At 40.6% G+C, this 21,585-nt stretch overlaps 1 protein-coding gene across 1 annotated transcript in view; it reads left to right on the forward strand.

The window, feature by feature from the left end:
* The window catches only part of GRID2 (glutamate ionotropic receptor delta type subunit 2), a 1,023,637-nt gene that overhangs the window by 669,021 nt on the left and 333,031 nt on the right, over positions 1 to 21,585 (forward strand). Inside the window, exon 7 of the mRNA XM_073340701.1 lies at positions 12,240 to 12,401. Within this exon, the coding sequence (XP_073196802.1) occupies positions 12,240 to 12,401 (162 nt within the window). The remainder of the gene's footprint in view (positions 1 to 12,239; positions 12,402 to 21,585) is intronic.

Raw genomic sequence — 21,585 nt, forward strand, 5'->3', positions numbered from 1 at the left:
TCCACTTCTATGCTCCTGATCGGTCATGAATAATATTGGTTGAAAATGTTTAAATTAAGATTGATCTTTTTTCAGTAAACAGACTTTTTTGACAAAACATTTTAATTTTCTCCAAAAATTTCTTTTAATATTTTGGGGTTTTTTTTCATTTGCAGCTCTTACATTTTGTTTGTTTTTCCTCAGCTCCAATATTAAAATGTCACAATAAACAAATGGTGGGATTTTTTCAAAATGTAAAAATATTCAGGAATTTTAAAAAATCACTTATAAAATATTACTTTAAAAAATGAAATAAAAAATCGGTCAGCGGAAAATTAAAAAAGAAATAAATCAAAATTGAGAGAGAAAATATTCTGAAAATATTGGATAAAATTGTTTTTGAGTGTTTGACCAGTTCTAATTATGATTTTGGTGGAATTGAACCCAATCAGAATGAGTAAATTCATAGAGGTAAATGGCAAAAGAGGATGTAATGCAATATGGGTTTACCAAAAGTGGGTCATGCCAGACCAACCTGATTTCCTTCTTTGAGAAATTAACTGATTTTTTTAGATAAGGGAAGTGTAGTAGGTCAAAAACATTTGGACTTCAATAAAGCATTTGACATGTACCATGTGAGAAATTATTAGTTAAATTAGGGAAGATGGGGACCATTACAAGCATTGTAAGGTGGATAAGGAATTAGCTAAAGGAAAGAAGGCAGCAGGTTGTGCTGAAAGGTATATTACCAGAGTAGGGAGAAGTTACTAGCAGTGTTCCTTAAGGAGTGGCCTTGGGATCAGTATTACCAAATTTTTTTATTAATAACCTTGGGGCAAAAGTAGGAGTGTGCTAATAAAATCTGCTGATTAATCTTCCCACCTGAGGGAAGTTGGGAGACACTGTCAATACAGAGGAGGATTAGAATACTATACAGGAAGATCTGGATGACATTGATGACTGGAGTGACAGAAATGGGATGAAATTTAATAGCACAGTGCACAGTGGTACAGTTAGTGTCTAATAAAAAGAATTTCTGCTACACTTCAGGGCTCATCAGTTGGAGGCGACAGAGAAGGAGAGAGACCTTGGTGTATGGTTTGATCATAGGATATTTATGAGCCACCAGTATGAGCAAATACAATCCTAGGATGTATCAAGCAAGGCATTTCCAATAGAGATGGAGAAGTATTAACTCCATTTTACAAGGCATTAGTAAGACCTCATTTGGAATAGTGTGTACATTTCTGGTCACCATGTACAAGGAAAACTATTTTAAACTGGAACAGGTGCAGAGAAGAGCTATGAGGATGATCCTGGCTATGGAAGGCATATCTTGTGAGAGGAGATTGGAAGAACTGGGCTTGTTTAGTCTCACTAAAAGAAGGCTGAGAGGGAATATGATTGATCTTGCTAAATCAGGGGGAGATAAATACCAGGGAGGGTGAAGAGCTATTTATGTTGAAGGACAATGTTGGTGCGAGAACTAATGGCTATCAGCTGGCCATGAACAAATTCAGTCTGGAAATTAGAAGAAGGTTTCTAACCATCAAAGAGATGAGGTTCTGGAACAGCTTTCCAATAGGAGTTGTGGGGGCAAGCAAGTTAATTCGTTTTAATAGAGAGCTGAACAAATTTGAGTGCACTTGTATGATGGGTTTGCTTGTGATGGTAGGGGGCAAGGCTCAAAAGCCCTAAGGGGGTCACTTCTGGTTTCTAAAGCTCATGCTTCAGGGTTGCAGCTGGCCATGAGAAGGAATCAGGAAGGGATTATTCCCACTCCGCCCTGAATGTATTCTGGGATTTTTCCCCTTCCTCTGAAGCATCAAGATGGCCACTTCTGGAGATGGGACACTGGGTGGGTTGGATGGGGGCTCTGAGATGGCACCGAGCATCCTCTCCGTCAGGTGCTTGACTGGCTGAATCTTGCACACATTCTCAGGGTCTAACTGATCAGCAAACGTGAGGTTGGGAAAATTCCTTCCTTCCTTCCTGACCGTGTGGGGGGAGGGAAGGAAATGGGGAGAGGTTGCCTTCCTCTGCAGCCAGGATTATCTGAGTATATCTCATTTAACCATTTCCCTGCCATTGTTCCTATTCTCTGCCTGTGGCATGTAATAGTCTACTATTGTGTGGGTCTCATTCCTTTGAAGGGTTTAGCATGCTGGTGCTGGGTGATGTCGGTGCTCTGTGATATACAGGTCAGACTAGATAATCAAGTGGTCCCTTCTTGCCTTAATCTTTATGACTATACTACTGGAGGGCCCAGTTTTGCAACTGACTTCAAGCTGACAGATCCTTGTGCCCCGAAGGAGTTGCAGGGGTCTGGCCACACAGTCACTCACACGGTTGAGTTCACATATGTGTTTAGAAGCTCAGGGCCTTTGTGTGCTATTAAGCCTAGTTCGTCTCAGTTCTGTCAAAGTTATGGCTATGCAGAGTGCAGGACCAGGTTTAAAAAAGGTGTCTTGCTTGCAGTCCCCCTCCCCCCGCGACCCGGTACATACAGGGAATAAGAACATAAGAATGGCTATATGTTCAGTGACCAGACCAGCTAGGAGCAGCTGCTGGCCTGCTCTGTGACTAAGCGCATTACTAGGCAACCAAGGAGCCCACATACGCTGCCTTGGAAGTCACAGTGGCCACAACCCCTGAGTGGCTGCTGGTTTAGCAGTCCTGTTTATAAGCCTGGCCTCCACAGCAGGTCAGTGGCTCTTCATCACCTACCACTCCCAGAGCTGCACTTGCCCTTGTTCCAGTCCCTGCTCCCCTCTGGCTTCAGACTTCTAGATTCGACCCCCAGCTCCGCCTCTGGCTTATGACTCTAGTCGACTCTCCGGTTCTGACATTCAACTTCTGTCTCTGTGGTACTGATTCTTGGCACTGCCTTTGGCTTATAACACTGGTTTACCCCCTCCTCCAAAGCTGTGGCATTTGGCTTCTGGTACTGACCCTTAGCTCATTTCCTGGACTATGCCTACCCTAGTCCCAGCTCTAACTAGTAGGCCTAACTCTCTCTTTTACCACCAGAACTGACCACTCACAGCCTGGTCGTCAACACTGTTGTTCATTCCAATTATACATCTATGCTGTCTTCTGATAGTGGTCGATGCCAGATGCTTCAGAGGGAATTAACAGAACAGGGCAGTTTATGAGCGATCCATCTTCTGATGTCCAGTCCAAGCTTCTGGCAGTCAGAGGATTAGGGACACCCAGAGCATAGGGTTGCATCCCTGACTGTCTTGGCTAACAGCCATTGATGGACCTATTCCCCATGAACATATCTAAATCTTGTTTGAAGTCAGTTATGCTTTTGGCCTTCACAATATCCCCTGCCAATGAGTTCTGAAGGAAGACTGTGCATTGTTTGAAATACTTTCTTAAGTTTGTTTTAAATCGGCTGTCTGTTTATTTCACTGAGTGACCTCTGGTTCTTGTGTTTATATGCAGGAGCAAACAGGGGTTCTGGAACTATTTTTATAGTGAGGGTACTGAGAGCCATTGGACCAAAGTGTAAACCTTGTATATAATGGAAACCACTTCAAGCCGTAGCACCCCCCACACTCCTACTTCCAGCACCTATAGGAGTAAATAACATTTCCTTATTCCTGATTTTATAGACTTCTATCATATCCCCCCTTAAACATCTCTTTTCTAAACTGAACAGCCCCAGGCTTTTTATCTGCCCCCATATGGAAGCTGTTCCATATTCCTAATCATTTTTAGGATTGCCCTTCTCTACTTTCAATTCTAATATATCTTCTTGGGATGGGGCGATCAGAACTGCATGCAGGATTCAAGGTGTGGGCACATTATGGATTTATGTAGTGCCCATTAGGATATTTTCTGTCTTATTATCTATCCCTTTCCTAATGGTTCCTAACATTGTTAGCTTTTTTGATTGCTCCTGCACATTGAACAGATGTTTTCAGAGAACTATCCACGGTGACTCCATACCCCATCATAATGTATGTATTTTAGGGATTATGTTTTCCAATGTGCATTACTTTGAATTTATCAGTATTGAATTTCATTTGCCATTTTGTTACCCAGTCACCCAGTTTTGTGAGATCCCTTTGTAACTCTTCCCAGTCTGCTTTGGACTTAACTATCTTCTGTAATTTTGTATCATCTGCAAATTTTGCCACCTCATTGTTTACCTTTTTTCCAGATCATTTATGGAATACGTTGAACAGCACTATTCTCAGTACAGACCCCTGGGAGACACCACTATTTACCTCTCTCCACTGTGAAAACAAACCATTTATTCCTACCCTTTGTTTCCTGTCTTTTAACCAGTTACCATGAGAGAACCTTCCCTCTTATCCCATGACTGCTTACTTTGCTTAAGAGCCTTTGGTGAGGGACCTTGTCAAAAGCTTTCTGAAAGTCACCGTACACTATATCCTCTGGATTACCCTTGTCCACGTGTTTGGTGACCCCCTCCAAGAATTCTAAGAGATTGGTGAGGCATGACTTCCCTTTACAAAAGCCGTGTTGACTCTTATTTTGTTCATTTCTTCATTTATGTGTCTGATAATTCTGTTCTTTACTGTAGTTTCAACCAACTTGCCTGGTACCGAAGTTAGACTTACTGGCCTGTTATTGCCAGGATCACCTCTGGAGCCTTTTTTAAAAATTGGCTTTACATTAGCTATGTGCAAGTTCTCTGGTATAGAAGCTGTTTTAAGTGATAGGTTACATACCATAGTTAGTAGTTCTGCAATTTCATATTTGAGTTCCTTCACAACTCTTGGGTGAATCTGGTCCTGAAGACCTATCGCTGTTTAATTTATCAATTACTTCCAAAAACTTCTCTACTGACACCTCACTCTGAGACAAGAGTTCCTCAGATTTGTCACCTAAAAGTGGCTCAGGTGTGGGATTCTCCCTCACATCCTCTGCAGTGAAGACTGATGCAAAGAATTCATTTGGCTTCTCCACAACGGACCTATCTTCCTTGAGTGTGCCTTTAGTACCTCAATCGTCCAGTGGCTCCACTGATTGTTTGGCAGGCTTTCTGCTTCTGATGTACTTAACAAAATTGCTGTTCGTTTTCATGTCTTTTGCTAGTTGGTCTTCAAATTCTTTTTTGCCTGCCCGATTATACTACTCTTTTACTCTGTTGTTTAGTCATTGAGGCCCTTCCCCCGTTTTTGGGTTTGTTTGGGTTTTTTTTTTTGTTTATTTGTTTCCTTACTGTTTTTTTTATTATTGTTGTTTTTATTTGGGGTATACGTATAGTTTGAGCCTCTATTATGGTGTTTTTAAAAAGTTTCCATTCAGCTTGCATATATTTGTGGGAAGGTAAGGTTCCCGAGGCAGTCCCAGAGGCCTGGATTTGAGACCTATGGCTCCAGACGCTACTTTTCTGAGGAGGTGTGAGAGGTGTAAAATCGAAAGCGAAGCAGCCAATAAGCAATTTATTTGTTAAAAGAAATACCTGTAGTCATAGCTCCCTCTGCGTGATACTTTTAGAAGTTAAGCAGGGTTGGGTAGTGCTAATATGTGGATAGAAGATCTCTGGAAACAACTTAGGTTCAACAGGTTCAACAATGTTAACTCGATTGCACAGATCCACTTCAGCAGGATGGTTTTAGGAGGTACTGTTGATGTCTTTCGGGTGAAATGTGAAACTGAGGTCATGATCACAGCACATCTTTCAAGAATAGGAGTGACAAGATGGGTGCGGTAATGTATTTTATAAGACCAACTTCTGCTGGTTGGGACAAGCTTTTAAGCTTATACAGAGGGCTTGTCTCTTTCACTCATAGAAGTGGTCCATACCTCACCCATCTTGTCCCTCTAACATCCTGGAACCAACATAACTCCAACAGCACTGCAGACAAGAATAGAAGTATTAACTAGAGCTGTAAGGAAAAAAGTAATTCCATTTTGTAGAGGATTTTGATATTTCAAAATGTTGTTTCTGATATTTTCCCGGGGTGAATGTGCATTGTGTGTGTGAGTGTGTGTGTGTGTATATATATATATATATATATACACACACACACATACATATACATTAAGACAATTTTGGATAAAATTATGACAGTATTACAAATTATACGGAGAATCAGATATGTGAAGATGGTATACCAAGTGACTTCCCATGTTGCACAGGCTAAAGACAACTACAGGGCTTGTCCACTGCCCTTTTGTAGTGCCCTACAATAGTACAAAGTAATGTTTATAGGAACACAGAATCCTTTATACGTCTAAAACACTCTAACCTTTTTCTATGCCATCAAAGTATGACTAGTCAGAAATGTGCTCTGGGAATGGAAGAGATGGAATTATTTATTTTCTCTAAAGCACTCCCATATCAAATATTTCCAATTTACAAGGAGGGAGGGAAGATTATTGTAACTGCTAGCACTGCACGTTTACCCTGGAATATGAAAAACAAAGCTGGGTTCTTTGTGCCCTTTACATCACCATCAACAATATATAAAGATTCTGGAATCAGAACTTAGCTGACAGTTTTATTGGTGGTACATGAGGAGGCAAAATAAAATCAGCTTGGCTCATCTATAGCTGTATTTTCTGTGCTAGGCTGCTGGCAGTAATAAAAACATGTTTTCAATATGCAAAACATGCAGCTGTGACTTAAAGAAAAACATGGGGGCAGATAAATCGAGTGGGAATATTTTGTTATATTTGGTTTATTTTCCTCATTAGAGCTAGTTTTAGTCAAGTGACAGCAGTGAGATCATATGGTAGGTAGATTCAGTTGCTATTGTGTATATCATATAGGTTCCAAGATTTATTTTATTTTTCATCTGGGACCTTGTTTTCATTACATCTGGGACCTTGTTTTTTTAGGGATAACTAAGGCTTGTAGGTTTAGAAGAAGACATGGAGGGTGAAGGAGACCAGGGTAGATGCAAGACAGTGTGTGTCAGAAAGGGATCCCAGGTGCAAGGGGCTATATGAAACAAAGTAGAGAGGCAAGAATGGAAAAAAGAAACAAAAGTAGTGGTTAGACATTTTTGGATGCAGCAAGGGGGACATGCATGGCGTGAAAAGAACCAAGAGCAAAGAGGTGGTTGTGCACATGGCATCTTGAATTGGACCTGGAAGCCCTGGAGAAGGGATTTAAGGTGTGGCTGGATGTGATCAGATTTTCAGTGGTTGATTTTCACAGTTTATTTCTTACCCATTTTCTTTTGCTTTTCCTTAAAGAAGCTGTTTGGGTTTTTTTTTTCTGGAATATTAGGTCCAATTTTATTTAAAAACTTTTTTTGAATTTGTACTGTATCGCAGATGCCTAGAGGGGAAAAAAAGGTAAAATATTTGTAAAAAGGAATATGAGAATTAAGCCCATGTGCAGAGCTATTAAAAATATTTCTTCAACAAATGTTGTGTTAACACAGAAAGAAAAGGATGACTCTGGCTGAAAATGGGAAATGGAATACGAAATTATTTACATTTACAAGGGAGGGCATTAAAAACAAAATTGTCCCTATTCCACATACTGGATGAGTGTAATGTTTGTGGTAATGATTTCTTGGTTGCTTTGCATGATTAAAAAATCAACATGTCATCAGAGTTAAATAAGGTTATTCTGCACGTAATTATGGTTGAAATGTGCAGGTCAATGATAATTATGATAAAAGTAGCCGCAGGAAATTATTATTTTTATTGCTATTGCATAAGCACCTGTGGGCCCAAACCAAAACTTCACAGACACGTAGTAAGGGACAGTCGCTGCTTGGTAGAGCACGCATTCTGAAAGGGGTGGAAGAGAAAAAATGTTGGTATCTATGGTTGATGGAAGAGGGAATTTAGGTACAGCTGGATTAAGCAGCGTACCCCAACATCACGCAAGAAGTCTATGGTAGAGCAGGACATTTCACCCAGTTTTCCTGAGTCCCAATTCCAGTGCAGTGTCTTAACCAGAAGAACATACCTAAAATATAACCATGGTTACATAATTTTTTGAGTCCAGTCTCTGCTGTGTGAAATATGCATTGTACCAAACTGTCATTTAAATGGGATTGGAATCAGGTCTTTAGGGTGTTAGGTAATTGTATGAAATTAGATATTATTGTGCTCCTCTAGTTCAGTTGAATAGTTTGCAATTGTCCTCAGAATTATGCTATCTGAACAGAACAAGACTGCTTGTATTAACTTTCTTTCTTTCTCCTGGAATTTTATGTGGTTACCAGACATCTTCATTTTGCATTCTTGGCAGGCAGGAGATCATCTAATTAAGTGCTGCTGCTTAATTCCAATGGCTGTCCACCTCTGCAAAAGACTACTAAGTTTGAGGAGATTTGGAATAAGCAGAATATCAACAACTAAGATACACAGTGCATGAAACATCTTGTTACAGTTATGTTGCAGAGCCATAAATGTACAGAACAATCTTTAAATTGCCTCCCTGTCATGCATACCAGGACTATGATTCATGCAACACACTTCCAAGAGGGGATAGGATTTTGCAGAAACAGAAATTAAGTCTAGTGCATTTAATATTGTATTATCAGAGACCAATGGTGCCATAAATGCTGAGCTAAAATATTGGTAAAGGACTAAAAAATTGCCAATGCCTGCTGAACCCTGTACACTTGTGTCCTATTAACACTTGATGTAAACACAGCTAAATTGCTCCTAAATTAATACGTGTATTCCGCTGTGTGAACAGTGACAAAAGATTTCCTAGTCCCATGATATTAAGTTACAGAAATTACATTAAAAAATGTCATCTTGTTGGGAAATTACGACTTGGGATTTGTAGCTTTTATGTACTAATTTGGTCTTATTGGTGACCTTATTGTCTTTCCTCCCTAGAGGTTTTTTTCAGCCCAGGCATCTATATTATTATAGCAGGAGATAATTTATTTCCCATTCTTCGATTTCCCCGAGCTGCAAGTTAATGTGGGGCAAACTTCTTTGAGGAAATAAGACTTTAGTTGAAATACATCAACCCTTGAAGTTCTGGGTAGTGCAATAGTAGGTGATCTAAGTTATTGAAAGAGTATACTGTTATCTAGTCTGGGCTGGATGCTCAGCTGGTGTAAACTAGCACAGCCTTGGAGTGACACTGATTTACAACACAGGAGGATTTAGTCATCCGTGTCTCTAATCTTGTCATTCACAGGTGTGATGTCTAACCTCTGAGTTAAAAAGGAAACAAGCAACCTTATTCATGTTAGACCTCTGAATTCTAAAACAGAAACGTTCAGAACCAGCAGAGTTGTAGGGGAAGTTGGTTTAATGGTGAAAAGAAACCTTCCAAAACATGGAATGATTGAGGAAAAGAAAAAACATGGGAGAGTCAGAAGTTCTCTGAGTAGCTATTAATGTTGCGTTTGTAGTGGTAATGAAGAATCATGGAAGGTTTATGGAAAAAGGCAGACTAGAACTTGCTGTGGAAATTTGGGAGGCAAAGAAAGCAGCAAGTGCTTGGAACTCCTGGTAAAGGAGAGAGGCAGAGGAAGCCTTCCTTGGATTCCTGGGAGAGGTGAGAGTAAGTAGCAAAAGGCTTGTGTAGAAATCTATGGGGATCAGCCTATGGAAGAGTCAGAGCCAGTATAAGTCACTGCAAGTTGGAGCCTGCACAATGCATATGCTGCCTTTATACAATTTATTCGTAGGATGGGCAAAAAGTCATATTTGGAGTGTCATAATTTTCAGATGCTATTTGGACCCTTGAATATCTGAATCAGCCTCTTCAGGAACTCCTTCCTTCCTAACTGGCCCTTCCTTTTAACTGGCTACAAGACTTCCCTAGCTTTACGATGTTTTCTGCCACAAAATAAAGGAGTCCCCAGCAGCCTGAACCTCCACCTCATTATCCATCTCATTTTTAGGTCTCCCTCTTCTGCTAAGATCTTTAGGGACAGCTGAGTACTGTAAATCTTCATTTTTTTATCTTTGGGGCCACCACCTCTTACGAATGCAAGCAGTGCTGAGAAATTGATCTTAGCAGCATTGAAACAAAAACCAATCCTGCATCAAATAGCTAATAGTCACTGTCTAATTAGTTTTCAGATACCAGGAACACTTCAGAACCAGACATGCCAAATCCACGGAACCTCCCTCCCCGAAATTGGGCTTGTTTTTGACTTAATTGCTTGTGAGTTGCTTGTTGGCTAGTTTTTGGCTTGTTGCTTGTTTGGCTGGTAGCTTGTTGCTTCTTTTTTTGATCAGCTCCTGGCAAGAAAAGGCAAGGGGGGAGAGAGAGTCTGGGGTGCACAGTGGGCCCACCACAGTCCCAGACTGCACACCGGGAGATCTAGTCACATAGTGTTGGGGTTCTTAGGGATTGGCTTGTTTTGGGCTTGTTTTTAAATGGGATTAGCTTGATTTTTGGCTTATTGTGAAAGTTGGGGTGCTTATTTATCACATGAAAGTTGGCAACTGTGTCCAGAACCCCTTCTGGTGTAGCTCAGGAAACGCTGAATTTCCCCTAGACAGCCACAGGCCCATGAACTTTAAGTGACTGATAGATGATCTGAAAAGAGTGTTCTCAAATGTCCTTGATATGATTCAGTTTTCTAACTTAATATTGCTTCTGAGCACCATGTTGTCAGATGCAGTTAATGATGTCTCTTTATGATAGCATCAGCAGGACACCTGCCCCTGCCATCTGAGGACAGAGATGACTGCAAAAAGCCATTGTGTAAATTTTTTGTTTCAGAAGAGCTTGTGAATTCTGTTTCTTTATTACTTCATACTGAATTATATCTTATCATTAATGTCTGACTGAACTTGCGAATATGCATTTAATAAATAAATATATAAAAAAGTAAATCGTGATAACCGGAAGAGGGGGAGGCAGGTTATTTCTGTTTCTTCTGTGGAGCTTCGATATCCTCTGCTGGATGCTGCACTTAAACTTCTGGGCATAAATATATATATAGTATAAGAGTTTAATGGTGTTAGGCGCTAAGAGCCCTCAGCTTCCATAGACATTAATGGAAAGCAAAGGCACTCATTGCATTGCAGAAACAGACCTTATATGTACATTTAATATGTTAATATATTACCATTATGGAATTCTTACAATGCTGAAATAGCCTCACGAGGCACTGACATTTTTTCACTGAAGCATAGGGAGCACCTAGTGCCGACGCTAAGTTACTAAAAATTTCAGAATTTCTATTTTAAATATGATAAAGTAATCAAACAGAAGTGAGCACAAGTGAGTGTTTTGCAAATCCTGGCTTCACTGAGAGTTCCATATGCAGAGAGTTTCATAATAGGGACTAGAACATCTCACTCTCTCATTTCGTGTTCCCCATTTCAGTTACCTGAACTGAGCGTACTGAGAAATACACTGACTGATTGATTGAAAATCCTAAAATTACATGATAAATGCCACAATGATTCACAAAATGAAGAAGAAAATGTGGGCCATTAACAGGCCATATTTGCCTCAAAATGCTGGTTTGGTAAAAAGCTTTGGGGAAAAAAATAAATTCCAGTTGTTGAGTGTCACAAAGTGAGAAAAACCCATCCCATCTGTGACATAATTAGCTTGCCTCCCCAGGTGGGCAAGATGGAGGTCATGTGACTCAATCAGGACTTCTGGGGAAGAGCTAAGTGAAGAAACGTGTGTATGGGGCTGGAGAGGAGTTGTAGACCCTTGGAGAGGCCAGGCTGCAGGCAAGAAACCCTGGTTGTGGGGGTGGGATACAGAGCAAGAGAACAAACCCTCCTGGAGATGGGGCTGGGTCTAGCTGGAGACTGGAGTGATTTGTTTTGGATTATTAGGGAGAGATACCACTGAGTTCTGTTGCTGAAAGATTTTGGAAAAATTTGAGGCATGGTGCTGCAGAGCTACCCTAGGCCACCATCAGGTGCCCAGGAGCTGGCTGACTCTTATACATTTATGCATAAGTCCACCTACCACGTGGGAAGCCCAGACATTGCAAAATATACTAGTGCTTGAGACCCAGATAATGAAATTGTTTAGAAATTGACTAGAAACAGGAGAAACTGATAATAATTTAGGCCCCAATCCTGCAGCTGGATCTGTGCAGGTAATGGGGCCCCGGTGCCTCACGTAGGAGTGGAGGTAGTCCATGTGACTCTCATTGCAGGATCAGGGCCCTAAATTGTTGATGATAGCATAGCTAAGGCATGGTTATTTTAATAGGTTTTTTTAAAGCTGTTTAATATGAAGCAAATTGTGTAGTTATTGACAGGGTGGGTAACAAACAGCTGAGGAAAACAGATTATGAATTCTGTTTTTGTCTGCCAGCATGTGTCCACTAACTGCTAATAATCAATCTCTAATCTCTTTACAGATTTCAAACCTCTACATATATGACACTGTGCTTTTGTTGGCTAATGCTTTTCATAAGAAGCTGGAGGACCGGAAGTGGCATAGCATGGCTAGCCTGACTTGTATCAGAAAGAATTCCAAACCTTGGCAAGGAGGGCGATCCATGCTGGATACCATCAAGAAGGTACCTTCCTCCTATATTTCGTTCTCTTTAGTTTCTATTCCAGCGAGGAATAAATCCCATTTGATGAAAGGTGCTCTATTTTTGCTCGCAGCAGTGTCTTTCCAAAAGCAATAGCATTAGTGCAATGACAAAAAAAGTTCTAATGGAAAACTCTCCTTAAAGATTTTTTTGTTTTGTTTTGTTATTTTGTAATGGGCATATTTGAAAAAAAAATATTATGGTTGCTGAATATCAGACCCAGGGGTATTTCAAGCACAAAAAAAAAATCACATTATTATTATGCCTAGGAGGTAGGAAGGTAAAAAAAACACAGACCAATTTTTCTAGGATAATTGATATTAGAATTACAGTTCTTCCTTCGTCAGTAAAACAGTTTTTTTTTTAAAAAAAGGTTGGAACAATTGCATCCAGCTAATATTCTGTGCAATTCATTATTAAAATTCTGCAGGCATAATGTAATAGAATCATACAAATCAGAGCCAGAAAAACCCTATTAAGTCATCTAGTCTATACCCTGCCAGTACAGGATTGTTCTCTATGGTATAATTTATATTGCTTTGTCCAGCTTTGTTTCCCAAGGAAGCTGCTCTGTCCAGCTTCCACTGTTTCTCTTGGAATGTTATTTCATATCCTAATTATACTCAGGGTCAAGAAACCTTTTCTTGATACTCAGTCTAATTTTCTGGCATTTAATGTTATACAATTATTCCGAGTTGTCCCTTTCCTTTTTTTGTTGTTTATACCTTTCAAATATTTGTAGACTATCACCATGGCATTCCCTGGTTAGCACCAAGCCAAGAAATACATATTTTGTCTGTTTAATCTTTCCTCATAAGTCAGTGCAGCCGGATTCATAATCATATTAATATCTCTTGTTTGAAATCCTTCCAATTTGTCAATATTTTTCCGGTAATGATGTACATGCAGTGTATATTTACACAGTGCTGGCACTTCATATATTGTATTAATGAAGGAAAACTACATTGATTTTCAAAAATTACAAAATCGTTTAATCTTATTTTAAGAAGAATTAAAGTGTCTTTTTTTCAAAAGTCAGTTAACATAGAAAACATAACACTTTTTAAAGTAACAAGAGGCAGCTGTTTTGGGTCAGCTCCTAAGCCCTACCAGAGCAGGGTATACTTGGCAACAACAAAGATGGCTTCTTTCAACCAGCTTCATGCTGTTCCCAATCCTGGGGCCAATCTGCACTAATCCTGGTGTAAAGCAAAGTAGCCTCAGGCCCAGTTTGTATGATACTGACACCCATTCTGGTATCTGGAGTTCACCAGCATGTAGGGACACCTACGCCATGCCTTTTATACCAGGGGGCAGGAAGTAGCTTAAGTGCTTTTACAATGGTACTTAAGTTACCAGAGAAATCCATCAAGTAGATTTGGCTGCTCCTATGTTTATTTTATCTTAACACTACACCTTCTCAGTCTTGCTTGTTCCTAGGGTCTCCTTCCTCGGGAACTGTCTTTGCTAAATCCTAGCACGCACCCTTCTCTCTGAGGGCTACTTCCATTTACTTACTCATACCTGAGTGGGTCACTCAGCCAACAATCACACTTTACCTTTTCCCATCAGGATTAACACTTGTTATCTGAATGGGACATTTCAGACAAATATAACCAGCCGTGTCACATTCTCTAAACTGAGTCTAGGGATACACAGCCTTGAGAGAGACGGCTGACTGCATTTCTATTTTTTTTCTTAGCTTGCTTGTGACACGGACCATTCCAATTCTCCTGCATGAGCATCATTTTTGCTGTTTCTTACCACACTGTCAGCTTTTTGCTTTCAAATGCTGCAGCGTTTATTAAATTCTTTGCCATGTCATCCTCACTAACATTTCCAGTTTGTCTTTTTCCATTTCCTGCCTTTTATAACAGGATGATTAATAAAACAAAGTCCTCCCATGACCTTTCACACAAGACCTACACTGTGTGAAGATTAATCTGTGAAGCGATTCTCCTTGAAATATGAAGAGAAATGACCAATCAAAGGAAATATGAAAGTCTTTGAGAAGGCAGGAGCAAATTAAAACACTCTGTAAGGGATGTGGGTTAGACCACTCGTGAATTAACGGAAGGTGTGGTAATTCCTGAAATGTGCAGCCCTAGCCAAAGGTTGAGTTCCTTGCCTTTGTCTCTCCTGGCCCCGATTGCAAAAATTGGCTTTGGTGAGAAGCCAAAGTTTATAAACTGAAGGCACCTCTGAGTATTGTTTGTACTGTACTGTGTTGACAGAAGAGGATTCTTCAAGAGCAAAAGGCTACAGTTGTTCCAAAGCTGAAATCCAATCCAAATGCACAGGCTCCCATGTGTATGTAGCCCTCCACTTCCACACATGAACAGGAGCCTACGTTCATGGGCCAGTGCTGGAATTGCATGGAGAGGTGGCTTTCTCTCTTTATGCTATGCTTCCCTTTTCCTTTGAACACACAAAGCCCCTTTGTAGGAGTCTTGCAGGATCCCTACTTTGTAGTTTTGGTAGAATGCAGGCCAGACATGACTGTTGCTACCATAGGCAGACCATGTCTACGTCAAAAGTGGCAGAACTGATGGAAGTGGCAGAAAACTTTTTAAAAACAGACACCCTTTCCCTATTGAGGATTCCTTCATCTGCTTCCAATTTGGTCCGCGTGCTCTGCCTTTTTCCCTCCCTCATCCCTTGCCCTGGCATCACTGAACATCGAAGATCCAATCACACTCCCGATGTTCTCCTCCCCACTGAAGATCTCTCTCCTCGGTCCCCTTCAGCGAAGTGCAGCCCAGTGCTGAGCAAATGCTTAGGATTTAGCTGGCTCTGCCTTGTCTGAGACTAGATAAGACAGAGTGAGTTGAGCCCTGATGAGTGTATTAGCCGGGAGACATTCTGCTCTAGGACAGGAAAAAGACCCCCTCTTAGTCTCCTTCTGCCCATTTCCCAAAAGGGAGGGAGCAGTGACTAGGGTGTTTCTGAGAAAAGGCGGGGTTGTCTGAGAGCATTGGTGCATGTATGGCAATGTGTGTCAGAGTAGAAATGCTTGTGCGTATCTGGAAAGGGGCAGAGGCTATGTCTGGTGGGCAGGGTTTGTGTGTGTGAAAATGAAGAAAAGAGAATCTGAATAATAGGTTAGGTGGGGAGGACAATGAGTAAGAGTTTGTGGGAAGGGAGCAAAGAGAGAGCTGGGGAACCCCAGAAGAGAGCAGTGAGTTTGAAGGAGAGGTGGGTTCCTCAAACAGCACTGTATAGAAGGGAGGGAGAGAGGGAAAAATATGACACACTACAGGAAAAATAACTGTGAGAGGAAAACAGGATTAAAAAAGGAAGGGAATGTTTTCTGTCATATCGTTAAAGGAAATAAAAATGGGTAGATGCAATGAGAAGGAAGAAAATTGCAAAGGAGACATAGTAAAGTTTTCTTTTTAAAATGATTTGCAAGTAAGTGTAATGCTACTAGGGGACATGGTCCACCTACTGAACTTCACCTACTGTAGCTAAAAGCCCAGAGATGGGCTTGGGGCTTGGAGGCACCTGGGAATGTGAGAGAGACTTGCCCTGCTCAGGTGAATTTTTCCCAACCCAAAATTGTGGGTCTATATGGTAGGAGCGTTGGCAGCGTGGAGGCCAAGGCTCTCCATCTACATTCTCCTTGAATATAGGAGATTCCCCCAAGTTCCGTGGGTTTTGGTGGTGAACCAAAGAGAAAACCCTATCCCTCCTGCCATGAGGGAATATACAGATAACTCTGTGAACTAAAACTCAGATTTTCCACTCCCATATGCAGGTTAATTCTGCATTGGGAAAAATGGCACCGAATGGTTAGCTATTACACTTAGCTTCCAGTGAAAGTAAACAAACCCGTGGAAAAAAGCAGATTCTGCTCCCTGCCAATCTGTTGCAGTTGAATCTGATAAGGATGGGTGTGCTTAGGCGTGGATTTCTTGTCATTTCTAATCTAATTTCTGATTTGAAATCACTACTACTGGGCTTTTATTTTTCAATGCTTTTCATTCCGTTTCTAACCTCTCTTAGGCTGCAGAAAACCACAGTCTCCACAGTGCAAATTGGACTGATTTGGGGCTGAGACAAAGCTATTGTGTAATAGTATTTCCTCTCTAACTGCTATAGCTACGGTTCTGCCAGCCTTTGACATATGAATCCCCGTTCACAGCTCTGCCATAACCATTTGTCCAAGAGTAAAACTTCTTATATAATGTCTGGGTCCCACAGCTAAATATTTGTTTTTCCTTCACAAAAATCCATTTGGCTATTTTAAATGTAAGTATTCATATAAAAGAAATTGAGGTTATCAATTTTTAGTACTCCTCTATTAGCTGAGTATTCTAAACATGCAGTTTTTCATACCATAACTAGATGCTTATTGTGACTTTAAAATAAATGTGGGGCTTTAGAGAGCAGATGCATTGCACATTCTGTAACAGCGATTCACAAGATATTGGGTAGTGTTTTGGAATAATGGGCTCAAGGTATATAAACAACATTCACCTAGGTCTGTGAATGTAAATGCCTGCTTGCCTGCTTTGATTTGCACTGCCAGGCCTTATGCTTGGATAAAGTTCCTCCCTGACAGTAAATGGCAAAAGTACCTTCAGACCTTGTTGATGTCATTCCCTACAGTCTTTGCATTGCCTTTACGGGGCCTGATAAAGAATCTACTAATGAGCTTGTTGGGCTGCCATATCTTAGTTCTTTCTAACTCCAAGAAGTGGAATATCCATACCCTTCCCTGGCTAAGAGAAAGGCCTGAACAAGGGAACGAATGGAATAGGACTCAGAAGCTTGAGAAGGATTTCAAGCAACACACGGGTATGCTGCTCCATTCATAACACACGTGAAGCATAAACTGCCCTGTGGCTTTCAATCTGATAGGCATCAGGCAAGCCCAAACAGGAGTGTAGCATGGCCTAATATTGCAGGAGCTTCTGTGCCAGAAATGCCCACATGGCCAAGCGCTCATACAGCCAATTGCAGGCCCTTTGAGCTGAGTTGTGAGAGAAGCAGACTTTGACAAAAAGTGCTTTAGTGAGGAAAAGGAAGGATCACCATTCTGAGATCAGTAGGGGGACTGAGTCAGAGAAAAGTTCTCCCTCCTTCCAGGGCCAATCTGATAACTAGCCCAGTACTGTGTAGAAACAGCACATGTAACATGGCACACAGGTGGGGGTGATGACCTGCCCTTTGCTTGCCTAGAGTAGGCAAAAGAAAAGCCTGAGATTTTCCACACAGCTGATTTCTTCCTCTCTATCTGGGTTTCACCTAACCATTCAAGCTGGACCAAGATGGCTGTAAAGTCAGACTAAGGAAAATCTTTGCATCTAGGTAAAACACCTCAATGTATGTGACCTGACCATTGAAATCTGTGGGACTACTTTGATTTATATAATTGAGAATTAAAAAAGAAATTTTGAGTCAGATAAACTTGACGTTTCAGAAGTAAACTGAAAGCAAGAATCCCGTGCAAGAGGTAAAGCAAGTATAGAGCAGTACAGGAAAGGTAACAGTAAAAATGTGAAACGAAAAGGAGTACTAGTGGCACCTTAGAGACTAACCAATTTATTTGAGCATAAGCTTTCGTGAGCTACAACTCACTTCATCGGATGCATTCAGTGGAAAATATAGTGAGGAGATTTATATACACACACAGAACATGAAAAAATGGGTGTTATCATACACACTGTAAGGAGAGTGGTCACTTAAGATGAGCTATGACCAGCAGGAGAGTGGGATGAGATGGGGGAGAAAACCTTTTGTAGTGATAATCAAGGTGGGCCATTTCCAGCAGTTAACAGGAACGTCTGAGGAACAGTGGGGAGTCGGGGAGGGGGGTGGAAATAAACATGGGGAAATAGTTTTATTTTGTGTAATGACACATCCACTCCCAGTCTCTATTCAAGCCTAAGTTAATTGTATCCAGTTTGCAAATTAATTCCAATTCAGCAGTCTCTCATTGGAGTCTATTTTTGAAGTCTTTTTGTTGTAATATTGCGACCTTTAGGTCTGTAATCGAGTGACCAGAGGGACTGAAGTGTTCTCCGACTGGTTTATGAATGTTATGATTCTTGACATCTGATTTGTGTCCATTTATTCTGGAAAAGAAGCCCTTGAGGAATTCCACCATGATTTCAACAATTTCCATCCCACCATCAACCTCAGCCTGGACCAGTCCACACAAGAGATCCACTTCCTGGACACTACAGTGCTAATAAGCGATGGTCACATAAACACCACCCTATACCGGAAACCTACTGACCACTATTCCTACCTACATGCCTCCAGCTTTCACCCAGACCACACCACACGTTCCATCGTCTACAGCCAAGCACTACAATACAACTGCATTGGCTCTTACAACTACAGTACCAACCTGCTGAAGTGAAGAAACAAATTGACAGAGCCAGACGTCACCTACTACAGGACAGGCCCAACAAAGATAATAACAGAACGCCACTAGCCATCACCTTCAGCCCCCAACTAAAACCTCTTCAACGCATCATCAAGGATCTACAACCTATCCTGAAGTACATCACTCTCTCAAATCTTGGGAGACAGGCCAGTCCTTGCCTACAGACAGCCCCCCAACCTGAAGCAAATACTCACCAGCAACCACACACCACACAACAGAACCACTAACCCAGGAACCTATCCTTGGGAGTGGATGTGTCATTACACAAAGTAAAACTATTTCTCCATGTTTATTCCCCCCCCCCAATCCCGCTGTTCCTCAGACGTTCCTATTAACTGCTGGAAATGGCCCACCGTGATTATCACTACAAAAGGTTTTCTCCCCCCCTCCCCACCCCCGCTCTCCTGCTGGTCATAGCTCATCTTAAGTGATCACTCTCCTTACAATGTGTATGATAACACCCATTTTTTCATGTTCTGTGTGTATATAAATCTCCTCACTGTAGTTTCCACCGAATACATCCGATGAAGTGAGCCGTAGCTCACGAAAGCTTATGCTCAAATAAATTGGTTAGTCTCTAAGGTTCCACTAGTACTCCTTTTTTTTTTTGTGAATACAGACTAACACGGCTGCTGCTCTGCAACCTGTCAAAGTGTGAAGGACTGATGAGAGAGAAAGGTGGAGAACAAGAAGCAGTGGAAATCTGGGGGTTTTTTAGGTATATAAGATGAAGAGGGCAGGGAAAGGAACAAGCGTCTAAGAAATGGAGAGGCTGGTTAACTGGCAAAAGAAGTGAATATTTAAAAAGAAGCAATGGAACTTGCTTCTTACAAAAGACTGGATTGTAACTAGAGCTGGTTGGAGAAACTTCAGAAGACCCACATTCCCTCAGAATATGCAGTTCCATCAAACTCAGAATGCTTCACAAAATTGGGTCAGTTTTGCTGGAACTTTGTTTTGGAAGGAAACCGGATGGTGCGGGGGAAGAAGTCTCATTTCTACAATTTTGGAACAAAACATTTAGATGGATTTTGGTTTAAAGAGACTATTTATTTTGGAATTTTTGTTTTGTTTTGTATAATGCAAAGTTTAAAATGTCAGAATTAAAATGAAACATTTAGCTTCTATTAAAGCAAAACATTTCATTCAACACACACAAAAATCAGCATTTTCCTTCATGGAGCATTTTGAAAAGTTTAGTTTTCATTCTGACTCAGAACAAAGCCAAATTTCAAAATCGTTTGTAAAAAATGGAACTTGCACCCTCCACCCAGTTGTAATTTATAACTTTACTATCCAGTCTGAGAACCAGGCAAAGGATAGCTGTGCTGTTCCCAAACCAGAGCAGGAATCAGACACTGACTGTGTGAGTCACAGTCTGGTCAGTTTTCCCCTTTTGCGTTGACTCAGCTGTACTAGTTGGTGCATTGGATGGAAGGGTAGTGCCAAAGATGTGCATACACCCTGCCTGTCTGCATGGGAAGGGGAGTAGTGAAGGCTGCTCTCCCTTCTGTATAGGCGATGTGGGTAATGTGAATAAGGAGGCTTTGTTATAACCCCTACTCTCATGTATAGGCAGGCAAGATGGGTTCATGATTGAGCCCAAAGTTAGATAAAAGTTCGATAGCCAAAGAAATTGATATAAAACTCTTCAGAGGGAAAAATATTTTTAAAAAATAGGAGATCAAGGAATGGCACCATCTAACAATATTTCAGACTCAGATGGAATCTAGCTCAAATTCCTTGAGGGAAACCAGGACAAGAAATCTGTGACTCTTTAAAAGACACACAGTGCAATATTTAGAAAATATTCAGAACCAGGGGAAGTGGTAATAGACTCGAGAGAAAATTCTACCTGCAGTGTCATTTGTTGAAAATAGTAGCAATCCTCTGAGATGAATGCAGAATCTTGCTGTTTGCAATTATTGGAGCAGGAGAAATACTTGAGTGGGAATGCAAAAAAGGTGTTTGGTTGTTTCATATTTGTGCTGCCTTTTCCCCACTGTCTGTGAATGTTCAATACATAAATGTTTGTGAATTTCACACAGGAAAAAACAATTTTCACACCTTCATAGAGAGCTAACACAGGGAGTGTGCATCAGTTAAATCATACTGAAGCTGTTATAATTCATAAACATAATGCCCTGTTTGCAAAATATTTTAGAACAAAATAAACAGTTAAATTCATCAAGTAATTTATTCATTCAGAATGCATTTTACCAGCTCTGGCAATTAGTTTTAAATTTGCCTTTTTTTTTCCTTTAAAAGCAAATAATCTCAAGGACTCAAGCCTTGACTAATTTTATTTGTCAATAAAGACATTAGAATGTGAAGAAAATAAGGCAGTCACATAAAAGAATGATAGTGGTAGAAAATACTAATCTTCCTGACTAGTCTCAGAATAAATTAAAGTAGGATTATAGTGATTATTATGACTGAGGAAAAATGACTCCATATTATGGCATGTATCTGCGCTCTTCACCACCCCTACCGTCATGTCTTCCCAATCACATTTGTTTAGTTTACTGATTTTAAAAAAAAAGTGTTTACCACTCCTCGCACCGTAGAGCCCATCTATCTGTGGAAGAGCAAAGCTGTATTTTATTCTGCATCATGAATCATCTACAGATTTGCCTTCTAAATTCTGATTCAGAATTTGTTATTGTTAGTGATGATGTATGAAGCAGAAGGGACACGGTTTGTTTTTTTCAGATAGTGGATTAAGCTTGCATTGCTGGCAGTTAGAAATATAGTGTTTTGAAGTTGTAA

This window comes from Lepidochelys kempii, chromosome 4 (genome assembly GCF_965140265.1).
Source record: "Lepidochelys kempii isolate rLepKem1 chromosome 4, rLepKem1.hap2, whole genome shotgun sequence".
Lineage (NCBI taxonomy): Eukaryota > Metazoa > Chordata > Testudines > Cheloniidae > Lepidochelys > Lepidochelys kempii.